General features: G+C 30.6%; 1 protein-coding gene across 2 annotated transcripts; it reads right to left on the minus strand.

Annotated features, from left to right (window-relative positions):
* Positions 1–10473: 10473 nt before the first annotated feature.
* Positions 10474–12656, minus strand: LOC149535619 (uncharacterized). 2 transcript variants are annotated; one of them, XM_089804349.1, is made up of 2 exons: positions 12023–12656; positions 10474–10847 (listed from the first exon to the last, which is right to left on the minus strand). In XM_089804349.1, exons 1-2 carry the CDS (start codon positions 12238–12240, stop codon positions 10814–10816), a joined length of 252 nt encoding a protein of 83 aa, XP_089660475.1. In that variant the 5' UTR covers positions 12241–12656; the 3' UTR covers positions 10474–10813. The 2 variants fall into 2 exon arrangements, with proteins under 2 accessions (XP_089660475.1, XP_089660474.1); XM_089804348.1 differs by having other exon boundaries at positions 10474–10850; positions 12023–12625.
* Positions 12657–13766: the final 1110 nt, after the last annotated feature.

The following is a 13766-nucleotide window of genomic DNA, read 5'->3' on the forward strand; positions in this document are numbered from 1 at the left end:
CCATCTCTCATGAAAATAAATAGAACACTTAGAACTCATTGGATCTAGGTGATACTCATAGAGGTGAAGTACCAAAACTTCCTAAGAGGTCACCCATCCCATTACTACTCTAGCTCAAGTATCCTTAACTATGGAGTTTCCTCCATGGTTAAAACCACTCTTTTTGCAACCTCATTTGCATAATATTCACCAAGTGTTGTGCCTTATGAACCATTTATTAGAAATCCTCTTAAGTTCATCAACTAATAATTAGGAGATATTTTTCCACAACAAGTCAATTTGTGATATTTTTATAATCAAGATTTGATGTTCATAGAGGTGAAGCTCTAAGACTTCCTAGGAGGTCACCCATCCCAGTACTACTCCAACTCAAGCACTCTTAACTATGGAGTTTCCTCCATCGTTTTACTCACTTTGCTTGCAACCCCATTTTCAAAACCTTCACCAAGTGTTGTGCCTTATGAACCATTTAGTAGAAAGCCCCCTAAGCTCATCAATTGATAAGTAAGAGAGAGTCATCTTCAAGAATATGTAATTTTTTCCGACAAAGGTATAAGATTTGATAGGGAAGTTTTAACGGGAGGTAAAAACTGTTGGTTTTTGATAAGGTCAAACTTGAGTACTTATAGAAAGGAAAATATACATAAAAAACCAATTTTTTTTTGGTTTCCTAGCTATTCATGTCATCTATAACATATTTTCAAATCAAAGGAAAAAGATGGTGATTTGCATATACTTGTTTGATAGGAATTACACCCTATTTTGCAGTTGAAAAAGGGACTTCAAAATTTTAAAAATAGAATAAATGCTTACTCTTTTTTTTGAAAAAAGTATAGGCATAAAATCCATCCAATTTCACACATTTCATTAATTAACATCATCTTCAACTTCTAAGCACAAACACCATATTTATGTCATTTAAGTTGAACAATTTCTATTATGAGATCCTTTTTCTTTATAAAAGGTGACATGGGTTTGTGTTTTTACCCTTATATAAAATCACCCTCTATAATCTCCATACATCAATGTTAATACATTTTACTATATTTGATACTAAATCATTCCAAATTATACAAGAACATCATTGAACTTATCTTTTAGACCATAGTTGACATCACTGACAACAAGTGTGACATCAATGAAAACACAAATTTATAATTGCAACATACAAGCTTAATATTTTATAATACATTGGTAAGTTACTCATTTTGTACTTCTAAAAATGAAGTAGTATGTCACATACTACTATGACAATTGCCTTGAGGTCAATAGGCCATACTATTGATGCTTGGGCTAATATATATATATATATATATATATATATATATGTAAACCAAAAAATATATTAAAAAATATCTCAAAGTTTAAATTTTTAAAAATCTAACATTAATCCGATTTGCACACCCAATCCATAATCCTCATCTGACTTAATAACAAAACCCAACTCATCAAAAAAATGAAAATCAATCCTTAAATCTTCAATCTATGATTGAAGTCAAAATTTTACAGAAAGTAACAATGATATTACTTATACGCATGCTATGACATGTGATGCATGGTCTCCAACCAAATGGTCTAACCAAAATTTGAATTAAAAATCTAGCAATCTTGACTTCTTGTAAAAACAAAATGATAGTATATAACCTACATTTGCTTTCTATTAGACTACCCTATCCAAAATGACAACCACTATTCTTGTAAGTGTACAACTATCTAAACTGGTAACCACTATTATTACAAGTGCGAAAATTTCTAACTTTATAGCTCATTAATACACCTCCTGAAGTTGATTTTTTATTACAATATCATAGTCTTAGCTCTTCTTCTTAGTAGACCTTCATAATTTGAGTTAACTGAAGTTTTTTTCTACATTTGTAATTATCAAATTTAAAAAAAAAACATGAAAAGTTAATTCTTCTTACGTAAATAATTATGTTTAAAATTTAGCTAGTAGTTGGATAGATAAATTTAAGCTGCTAAAATAAATATAAAAAACATAATAATCAAATAAAAAAAGCCTTTGAAAATGTTAATTTTTCTTTTAGAAATAATAAAAATAAAAATATAATTCTTAATTATATTATTTATTTATAGAAGGCACTTGACTCAATACTAAAGTACACAAAAATATGTTTTTACTTTAGAAGGTTGGTTCTTTTTGACACTATTATAATTAAAGGTTAACCACTATTTAGATTATTAGACTTAACCTATACTCCAAAAAACTTTAACACATGTAATTATTGAATGAAAAAGACCCTCTAAAAGATCAAAATTTCTTTTATAATAAATGTGCTCAAGTTTAACTATTAACTAGGTTCGTTATCGAAATTATATACGTAAAATTAAATTATTGATTAGATTCTTAATTTTTCAAAACATATTTAAAAATATGTCTTGAATACAAAATTAAAATGATTTTCTCACAACAAACTTAAGAATTATACCCTAAGAAATCATTTTTACAACATAATTTTCTATTTTGATTATTTATCATCATCTTTTTATGATTTAATCATTCGTATAAGATAATTTTCTCTCTAAACTATTCATTTGTATTTTTAAAATTATTTCAATAATTTTTACAAGTTAATTTTCTCTATCTTCATCTTTTTTACAATTTTAGATACTTTTACAAGACAATTTTCTCTTTGAATTATTCATCTTCATCATTTATAATCTCACTAATTTTTAAAAGATATTTTCTCTAAATTGATCATCTTTTTCTATCATTAAAGGTTCTCATAGTTGTAAACTTTGAAGAGGCAAGAAGAAACACCCTAGAGGGAGGTGACCAATTACCACCCATGTTGTAATTACTATTCATTGCATTTGACTACTTAAAATCCCACTACAAATTTATCTATAGTCTAGGTTAATAACCGCCTACCGGTATACTTAAAAAATAGAAACAAAAATTTAATTAGATCGATAAAGGGTATTAATGACACTTGATTATTGGAGCATTTGTGCCTAAGCATCTGATCAATTGTGCAAAGGTTTTTTTTTTCAACATGAATGATTGACATGGAAATAGGAATATGTATGGGAGGATACTCTAAAATGGAGGCTTTCCCCCCTTGTTTGCATTACAAATATCATCTTTATTGTTGATAAGTTAAAACTATATCTATAGGAAATTAAGTTTCTTACAATAAAAACAAAAAAGGATTGCAAAATTGAATACCCCATGTAAGAGATTAAGGCATGCAATATTAGTTATTATGATTAGGGGAAGAGCACTAGTTAACCCCGTGTTTAAATTATCATCCTTTGGAGTTTTTCTAATTAAAACAAACTAAAATATAATCTAGTGGGTCAATAGTCACCCATATTTTAAAGAAAATCTATTTAGATCAATTGAAACTTTGTTGGTAACAATACCACAAAATGTTGGGATAATAGTGCATAAATATTGGATTAATTATGCAATTTGTTGGTTGCTTGTGCAAATTAGTAATGGGGAAATAAAGAATATGTGTTTCAGAGAACATTTTAAAACAACCACTTTTTGACCATATTGAAATGGGGCATAATGGTTCCCATAAAATTCATTTTTAGTAATCAAAAGCTTAGACAATAGCTTAAGAAGATAAGTTGTATACAAACACAATAAAAAAAGGTTGAGACTTGATGTACCATTTAGAAGAATTGGGTACACAAAATTAGCTATAACAACTATAGATGCTCTTATCGTATTGATTGCCTTCCTAACTTTAGTAATGTTGGTAACAAGAGTGAACTAGCAATTGGCTGTATCCCAAATTAGTAAAGATCAATTGTGTAACTTTTATGAAATTAATAGTGCACAAGTATTATGACGTTTGTCAGTAAGTATTAAGTTAATTGTGCAATTTTTTTAGTTTTCAAAATAAATGGTTAACTGGGCAAATAATGAATATGTATGACACACCAATTTGAAACAACCACTTTTTGACCCATGTATGCATGATGAATCCCATTTAGTTTTTCTTACTACCCAAAAGTGAGAACAATAGCTACAAGCAAATAAGTTGCATATGAAGACAATTAGAAATGCCAAAATCCATTGTCTTAATTACAATATTAAGGTACTTAAAAGTTATCTATAACACCAGTAATACATGTATAATGTTTGTAGTTACTACGCAGAAGCCAAAACAATAATAATAAGCTATTGAGTTGCATACAAAGATAACATTTTTTTTCCTCAAAATTTGATGTTTTGTTTAGGAGCATAAGATGCATGAAGTTGCTATATAATGACTATGAATACTCTTCTCTTCCTTTTCCTACTTCAATAATACAAGCAATAAAAAATATGTATGAGGTGACACTTCGAAATGATCACTTTTTGACCAGTGTGTGCATATCAAATCCCATACAGAGACAATACAAAAATGATCAAAACTTGATATTACATTTTGGAACTTAAAGGTATGCCAATTTATCTATATCCAAGATTAGTAATTAGATCAATTGTGCAACTTTATTGATACTAATTTAGTTCACAATTATTAAAGCCTTCATGCATACGTATTGGATCAATTGTACAAATTTTTGGGTTTTCAAAATGAATGGTTAGGAGCAACAACTAATATGTATTGGACAACTTTGAAATAACCACTTTGTGACCATTGAGTGCATAACAAATCCCACAATCTTCACCTTTACTACTCGCAAGCCATACTTATAGCTATAAGCAGTTACGTCACATGTCAAGATAATTAGAAACTCATCGAGAACTCATACCTTATTTAAAGCTTAAGATATGTGAAGCTCACTATAAAAAATTTGTGTAGGATGACACTTTGAAATGACCATGTTTCGACCCTTGTATGCTAACGAATGCTACAAAGTTCATTTTTACTACCTAGAAGCCAAAACAATAGCCATAAGCAATTAAATCAAATACCAAGATGATTAAAAAAAAAACACGAAGATATTTGATATACAATTTAAGAACATAAGGTATGCTAAATTCAATATCCTATTTAAGAAGTTAAAATACACAAAATTCAACATGACTATAAAGTCAACTAAATCTATCTAAAATGACATTTTTTGTAATTTAAGATACACAAAATTCAACATGGCTATAAGATATACAAAATTCAACATGGCTATAAAGTCAGATGTATAGGTGTTGCCTACAAAATTAGCTATAACAACTACCATACCCTTACACTTATTGAAATTGAACAAGCTAATTGTTAGCTATAAGAATTACCATACCCCTCCTCATAAAAGAATTGAACAAGCTAGTCGTTAGCTATAACCACTATTATGTAGCGACTATACAGTAACCACTATTATGTAGTGGCTATCAGTCATGAAACGGTTAGTCTTACCAAAAGAACACTATTTTTTTTTCCTAAAATTGTTAAAAAGTATAAAACTGTTTGTCATGGTTAGATAGTCAATACCCCACTACCATACCCTCCCTTCCCCATACCATACCCTCCCTTCCCCATATAATAGAGGCACCAACAAGATTGAATCATTGAAGTTATAATTTAGATTAAGATCTGAATAAGAGAACCTACTTTTTATGATGCTTCTTTGTACTTTGAGCTTCGAGTTTTGTCTGATTGGAAGGATAAAGTGAGAGGATCTCACCATTTCATATCAATCATCTTCTCACATCAACGTAACGTCAGCATGGCCCATTGTAAGTATATAAACTATGTTTGTTGCCTGGAGATTGAGGAGTTACAACGTACTGTTGCAGAGAGAATATGTGTCTTTCTTTTCTAAAGCTGTTTCTCTCCTTCCCTATATTTTGACCGTATATTAGTTGCAGTCAAAGATGTGAGCAATTAGACATGTTTTGGGGAAGCTGTCCAGACAGGCATGCAAGAGACAATGATGCAGAGATAAAGCATAAAGTTGAGAGTTGCATGTTAATATTCGGATAAAGTTAAGGGAGTTGCATGTTATATTCGATGATCAGCCCATGCAATGAACGTAAGTATTTGGGCAACAATCAATTTGCGTGTCTACCGGGCAATGCATTTCAATATGTGGATTCTTTGTGTGTACGTACTGAGGAGCTCTGTTAAATTGTTTTGTTTTGTCATTTTCTCCTTTTTCTTTTTTGGCTTGCAGAGCTGAATCAGCACTACTAGGGTTGTGAGAATGAATGTTTATTATGGTTTTTATCCCCTTTCTAGGGCTTTTGTGCCTTGTTTCTTTTTAAACAATGATATTTGATGGGGGGCGCATGCTCATGGGATAATTATTGGTGATTTATATGCCTTTTTATGGGTGTGGGGATGTTTATTCTATTTGGGTTTGTTCATTTAAAGTGTTATTGTATTGGGAAAGCTTTGATATGTATTGATTTTTTATTGGACATGGAAAGAGGAAATTGTTTGAAGTATAAGCCAAACTAGTCATGTGGCTTTGTGTGATTCATTGGAATGAGAATTTGGGTGTTTCTAAATGTAGGTATGCAAGTTGTGTGATAAGAAATTCAGGTTCAATGTGTCATAGTTTTTAAAGTAAATTTTAGAGTTTGTTGAAGATGTTTCTTGTATATAGGGAAGTGTATTTAATGACAACGGATATATGGCATTGAAGATTTCAGTAAAGTTTGTATAGATATTGTTGATTAATGTAGTATATTGGTTATTAATTCTATTGAATTGTGTTTTAATTTTATTCTTATTATGTGCATATTTTATGATTGTGATTTTGGATATTTTTAAAAAATCTATTGGTGAATGTTATATTTCTTATAGTTAAGATAGAAGACTAAAATAATCTTGTTGTGATTATCATGATTTGTGTATTCTTTATATGTCTTAAGTTCTATCAATTCTAAAATATACATCACGATTCTATATTATAGTCCCTTAATATCATTTTCTCCTTCTTCAACCATTTAGATCACTTGTGTAGAAAAAAATCACCTTTCTATAATGTTACTAGTCATTGATCATAGGACATAATTATGCCATTTTGTCAAATGGAGTTGATGTCGTTTATCATACATACATAATTTAGGGCTTTGTGCCCTTATTACCTCAAACCTTTGGTTGTTTCTTCCATAATGATCATTGGATCAACTTTGTATTTGAAATATTTAGTAGACTTATTTGTGGCATTTTGAGTCTTTCTCTAGGTGAAAAAGCAAGTTTAACCTAAAGGAAGATAATATTGTAAGATTTGAAGACTTGGAGTTGAGGAACACTTGAATCCTTCTTGATTATTAACAACATAACTAATTAATAAGGACCTATCTAACTCAATGCATCTTCTCCATATTTTTATGTGCAACTATCAATTTGTTTGATGTATTGTCTTTAAACAAAGAAGGAGACCATAGTGCAAACATGTTTCCCATAAAGGTTGTCCTTCTACCTCTTTGAATTGTTTATTATGTACATTATGGGCACATTTTCTTTCTCTATGTTATTGCACACATTAGTCATATATTATCAATAAATATAATTGTATGTATTCAAGTATTTTTCTTGTACATCGAGTATTCGAGTTCTATCAATTCTAAAATATACATCATGATTCTAAACTATAGTCCCTTAATATCATTTTCTCCTTCTTCAAACATTTAGGTTACTTGTGTTAAACAAAATCACCTTTCTATAATGTTACTAGTCATTGATCATAGGACATAAATATGCCATTTTGTCAAATGGAGTTGATGTCGTCTATCATGCATAGTGACACAAAAATTTAACATGCATCATCTAGGGCTTCTTGCCCTTATTACCTCAAACCTTTGGTTGTTTCTTCCATAATGATCATTGGATCAACTTTGTACGTGAAATATGTAATAGACTTATTTGTGGCATTTTAAATCTTTTTCTAGGCGAATAAATGAGTTTCACCTAAAAGAAGATAATATAGTAAGATTTGAAGACTTGGAGCTAAGGAACTCATGATTCCTACTTGATTATTAATGACATAACTATATTAAAAAGGACCTACCTAACTTGATGTGTCTTTTCCATACTTTTTTCTACAACTATCAGTTTGTTTGATGTATTGTCTTTAAACAAAGAAGGAGACCATAGTGCAAACATGTTTCCGATAAAGGTTGTCCTTCTACCTCTTTGAATTATTTATTATGTACATTATGGGCATATTTTCCTTTTATATATTATTGCACACATTAGTCATATATATATATATATATATATATATATATATATATATATATATATATATAGTGTACTCAAGTGCCATCTTGTTCTTTGCTTGATACCACATACTTTATTACATGTTGTATTTTTTATGCTTAGTGTCTACTTAACACACAGCATTGTCATGTTCAAACCCTTAGCTTATAGTTTATTTTCCTACATAACATTTTAAATCTATAATGACAAAAACCATCTGCATGTTTAATCTACCTTTTCTTTTTTTAGACATTATAAACATTTAGTACATATGATTGTGCAAATACAAAATTCAGTCATATTTGTGCATGTTTGTGGAGAACTTTGAGTATATTTTGTTTTATATTGTATTGTGTCTATTGTAAGAATAAAGATTGAAATATGCACATAGTGAAAAATAATAAAGGCTTCTAAAGAGTTGGGTTCATTTCTTCAAACTTTTATTGGTCTACATATTTGCATATGTTTATATAAACACTCACATAAACAAACCTTTTTTTTTCCCCACCTATCACATCACATATGTAGTTGCCTTCATTTTTTTGTTAAGCTACATAGATTATATTGCTTACCTACTTTGAGGCGATTCTATGATTATAAGAGTGGTCCAATATTGTCCCTTGTCATTTTAAATCTAAATTTCAAATTTGGCTAGCTAGCCCCCTTCGTGGGCTTCCACCTTGAATAAAATAGCACTTATTTGACACAATTTGTTTCTATGTGCTGGAATTTAAAATACACATATCATTCATTTAAGCCACCTCCTAAGCATTGAATCATTTTACATATAATTCTAAATCATTCATTCTGAAGCTTCAAAATAGAGATTTCATATGATACATCTTAGTATCATAAAATAAAATGTGTAACAAATGTGCATACTAGTGTTCTTGTTTATTACATTCAATTTGTGATCTTTTTAGGAGTTGATTTAGGAGGACTTGCTAGTGTACAAAATTCAACAATCCAAATAGAGTTTCAAATGCCACCAATTTCTAGATATTCAAGAGCATGGAAAATTATTATCTATTATATAAAAGTTGTAGAAAAAAATATTATTTCAAGAAATTTGTAAATTTGTCTATAGGTAAAATTCAACTTTAACATAGACATTAAGATACTTTATTCATATAATTTTTTTAAAAGACTAATAACACAATTACAAAATCATTTAATTTAACACTTATTAATTGATACTTTGTTCATATAATTTTTTTTAAAGACTAATAACATAATTAGAAAATCATTTAATTTAACACTTATTAATTGATACTTTGTTCATATAATTTTTTTAAAAGACTAATAACATAATTATAAAATCATTTCATATAATTTAATTAACTTTTCTAAGATTTCTATATCTTAATACCAATGAACATTTTTTAATCTAAACCAAGTTTGGTCTTCATATAATATTCAATCTTATCCCAAAAGATGAAATCAAGAGCAATAAAATGATATATACCTGCGCACAATCTTATACCTGCTATGCTTTATTAGGTTGGTAAGGCATCAATAGTTAAAAATCGAAGTATTTGCATGAAAGGTCAAGTCAAATATGGGGGAAAAGAACTTATGCCTACATGTCCACCTAAAGAGAGTTTCTCCAACCAAACGAAATGAATTTGAGTTGAAGAAAAATTATAAAATATACTTCATTATGAGGAACGTCATTTTCTCCTTGGAAATAATTCATTATTGGGTAGGGAGTAAAATAGGTACAACCATGAGTCTATTACGAAACTAATTTAGATTTGATAATCGTCTATATATGGAATTCAATATTTAATATTAAAATAATATAATTTATATTTATCTATTTTTTAAATCAAAATAATAGATAATAATTTAATAAAATATTAAAAGTAATCAATAAAGTAAATAATATTTATAGTCTAATAGGCCTATTCAAAAAACACAATGTTTTTTTAAAATAAAGTAAAATGATGTTCATAATTTTAATAGATTTAATTTTCTAAAAACAATAGAATATCTCTTAAAACTAAAGTGATTTAATTTTCAAAAAAAAATAGAATATCTCTTAAAACCAAAGTAAATGATGTTTGTATCTTTTGTTTTATCAGGCGTGTTCTTTTAGGAAGGCTTGCAAAAGCTGCCTTACTATTATTAATGAAAAAGCTACATGACCCAAAAAGAGCTAATAGATTTGGAAGTATTTTTGCATAGTGTGGAGAACAATACAGGAGGCGTTGCTGATTTAAATTTTTAAATTTAATACAAACAAATTTTACTGTTGTTATAAAAGTTGAACTTTTCTCCCCCCTGTTTGATTTTGGAATTAATTTTACCATCAATAATTCAACAATGCAATGAACAGGAGCGCCACATATGATGACTTATAATTTTATCTTCATATATATTCTTTTCTCACTATTTTGTAAGCTCAAAAATATGTCTGCAAAACAAGCAAATCTGACAATTTTGTTGTCTGTACAGTGTAAAATAACAAGAATACCATAAAGAAATAGTCATGGACTGATACAGTTGCTTCAACTATATACTCTCTTTTTTTTTTGGGTCGTAGAAGCTTTTTTTTCCCTAAATTTTTAGCCTGTATTCAGAAGTAATAGATTTAGTCTCGTATTAATATACTGGCAAACCACTACTTCCTCCAAGGGCTCCATTCATACTATTTTTTAAAGTCCTCTTTCTTGAAATTCTTCCTTGTTCTACACTGCTGGAGGCTCCCCTGATTTCCCAGCTCTTCTGAAAACATTCAACATGCACATCATAAATACAAATCTCAAATTATGAATCGGTACAAGTCTTAGACAGGAATTGAAAGGTCCTCAGTTAGATTACATATAATTTATGAAAAACTTAATAACCATTTCAAATTTATGGCAATGTAAGTTCCAAACAGCAAATGAAAGGTTCTCACTTTAAACTTATGGTAACACAAGTTATAAGCAGCAAATGAAAGGTCTTAAGTCGGAGTGGACTACTAGCAAATTCATGAAAGTTCAATGGCAACTTCAAACTTATGGTAATACACGTCTTAGCCAGCAAATGAAAGGTCCTAGATTGGTTAGGTTTAACCCTCAGTAATCCATAAAAAGGTTGATGTCTACTTCAAATTTATGGTAATACAAGTTCTAAGCAGCAAATGAAATGTTAGCAGTTGCATCGAATTTATGACGATACAAGTTGTGGATGGTAAATGTTAGGTTGTAGGTTAGGTTTCACACCCAACTTATTCATGAGACTTTAGTAGCTACTTCAAATTTAGAACAATACAAGTCCTAAACAGTAAATGAGAGGTCCTAAGTTGGATTCAATTCCCAACTAATTCATGAAAGGTCCTGGGTTAGGTTAGACTCCTAATTAATCCATGAAAAGTTGATTGATGACTACTTCAAGTTTATGACAATAAAGGTTCAAATTTATGACAATACAAGTTCTAAACAGTAAATAAAAGGTTGTAGATTAGGTTCGCCTTGTAACCAATCCAAAGAAAGTTTAACAGCAACTTCAAACTAGTGGCAATACAAGTTGTAAGCGGTAACTGGGAGGTCCTAGATTAGGTTCAACTCTTAACTAATCCATGAAAAATTCAACAGGGACTTCAAATTTATGTCTCTGTAATCTTGCCATTGACATACAAGCATGGGAAACAATTCTGTAAACAAAACTACCCTTAAAACTCTTGGTTTAGCAAGAGAGTAATGGTCTAAACATTTCATAACTCATCCATCTCTCATGGCATTCATTTCAGAACTGATCTCTAACGAAGCTGAATGCTTTCAGTTCCTACTCTGAGCATCCCCTGCTGCTAAAACTTTGAAGCTGCATGGCTGAAACTTGTAAAATTTCTTGTAGAAATTGCTGAAAAACATTTAAGCTATCTTAGAAACGAAATTCAATCACCCCCACAGTACCTGTTATGAATAGGGTCTGAGCCATTTGGGACTCTACGCTTAACATTGGCATAATTCAGATCTGGTTTAGCCCCTTTCTCAAATTTAACTCCTCCATGCCTAATTCCAACGGAGTCTCTCATTCCAAAGCCCCCTTGGGCCTGAAATGATATCAAGGCGGCCATGAGAAGCACCATGAATACCAACATTCTCCCAAGCTTCACCAAAATCCCCTTCATGGCTGTGGCTCAATACCAAAATCAAAAAACAATCTTTACCCTGTTTCAGAAACTGCTTGCAATGGAAGCCGGAAAACTCTTATATTATTATAGAACATGGAGGAGAAAGAGAAGAGATGAATGATAAAATCCCTAGTGCTTCACCCTTGTATGAGAAGGAAGTACAAGTTGGCAGAGAAGCTAAGTATTTACTTGAAACCCAAATCTACCCCACCTCTGTAATACAAGAAGAAATATAAACAAAAGGGCCCTCATGAAACATAGAGCTCCTTTTTCCAGGGCTACAAAATGGATTGTACTAGTATTGGAGAGGTGAGAGGTTCGAATCCTGTTCTTGTTCTTGTTCTTGTGTGTCGTGAGTCGTGAAAGCAATGGAGCCCACAAAGAGAGAAGAGAAGCGATTCTTCATCTGCTGCCACTTTCTCGGACTATGTACACAGCCTGTTTGACAGATTGTACAACTCTCTCTATATATAATTATAATGAGTTTTTAACCCTACTTGCTTGCTTCTTTCCAACTGCTTCCCCTGCAAAGAAGCAAACTTGGGGATTTCCCATCAAGTTTAGAGGAGGAAAGGAATAGTTTTTGTGTATTTTTAGGCACATTGAGCGCCGAGAGGAGAGCAAAATCTCACCTTGGTGTTGGGTTTTCCATGTCTATGCTGACATTGACGTAGAATAAGGGCGGCCGCCGTATGCACATTGTAGATCGTCCAAATAAACTATTGTATATGATTGATCATCACCTTTGCTCTTTATTCCAAATTCTTGCACAGCTTTCGAATCTTCCTCGTTTGTTGCATGCCAAAAGATTTTTGGGTGATAATTGCTTACTTATACTAAAGATGGAACATTTTTTATGCTTTGATTTACTGTATTAGGAGTAATTGGATTGTAATTTTGAATGACATTTAGATGCAAATAGAAATAAGTGGGTATACATAGATGTTGGCATCTTTGTCTTTATATAGGGGATAATAACTTTTTGAATAAGTATACATCTAAACTATGAGTCACCTTCGGTAAGTGATTAAGTGCAAATGTGGATGACTTCTATATCACATACCATCATCTTCACCAGTTGAACTACAACCTGTTGATGTGTGTTTTACGACTCATAAATGATAGAACAAAATACCGAAATATCTTATCATCTCTTGAACAAAGTTACGTGTGTGCTAAAATTGCTAGAAGATAATATGATGACTTCAAGGTTCCTTCAATATCAGGGCTTGATTGAGGATAAGCTCGGTGGTTAATGTGATTTGTTGATGATCACAAGGGGCCTTCTGTATATTGACTTAGATTTATTTCAAGTCACATTGGATGTGGGAGCTATCGAAAGGTTTTGCAATGAAATACTTTTTGGATTTTCACATAATAAGAAGAAATGAAATGGGATAGGGTTTAGGAGTTCTATTCAAATCCTAAGGGTGGTGATGACAACAAATGGTACTTTGTTGGACAAATTCTTTACTTTATTGAGCTCCACTTCACCAAGTTATACTACAACTACACCTGAACTA

This window comes from Cupressus sempervirens, chromosome 10, assembly GCF_028749045.1.
Source record: "Cupressus sempervirens isolate cs-2001-9-10 chromosome 10, ASM2874904v1, whole genome shotgun sequence".
Classification (NCBI taxonomy): Eukaryota; Viridiplantae; Streptophyta; class Pinopsida; order Cupressales; family Cupressaceae; genus Cupressus; species Cupressus sempervirens.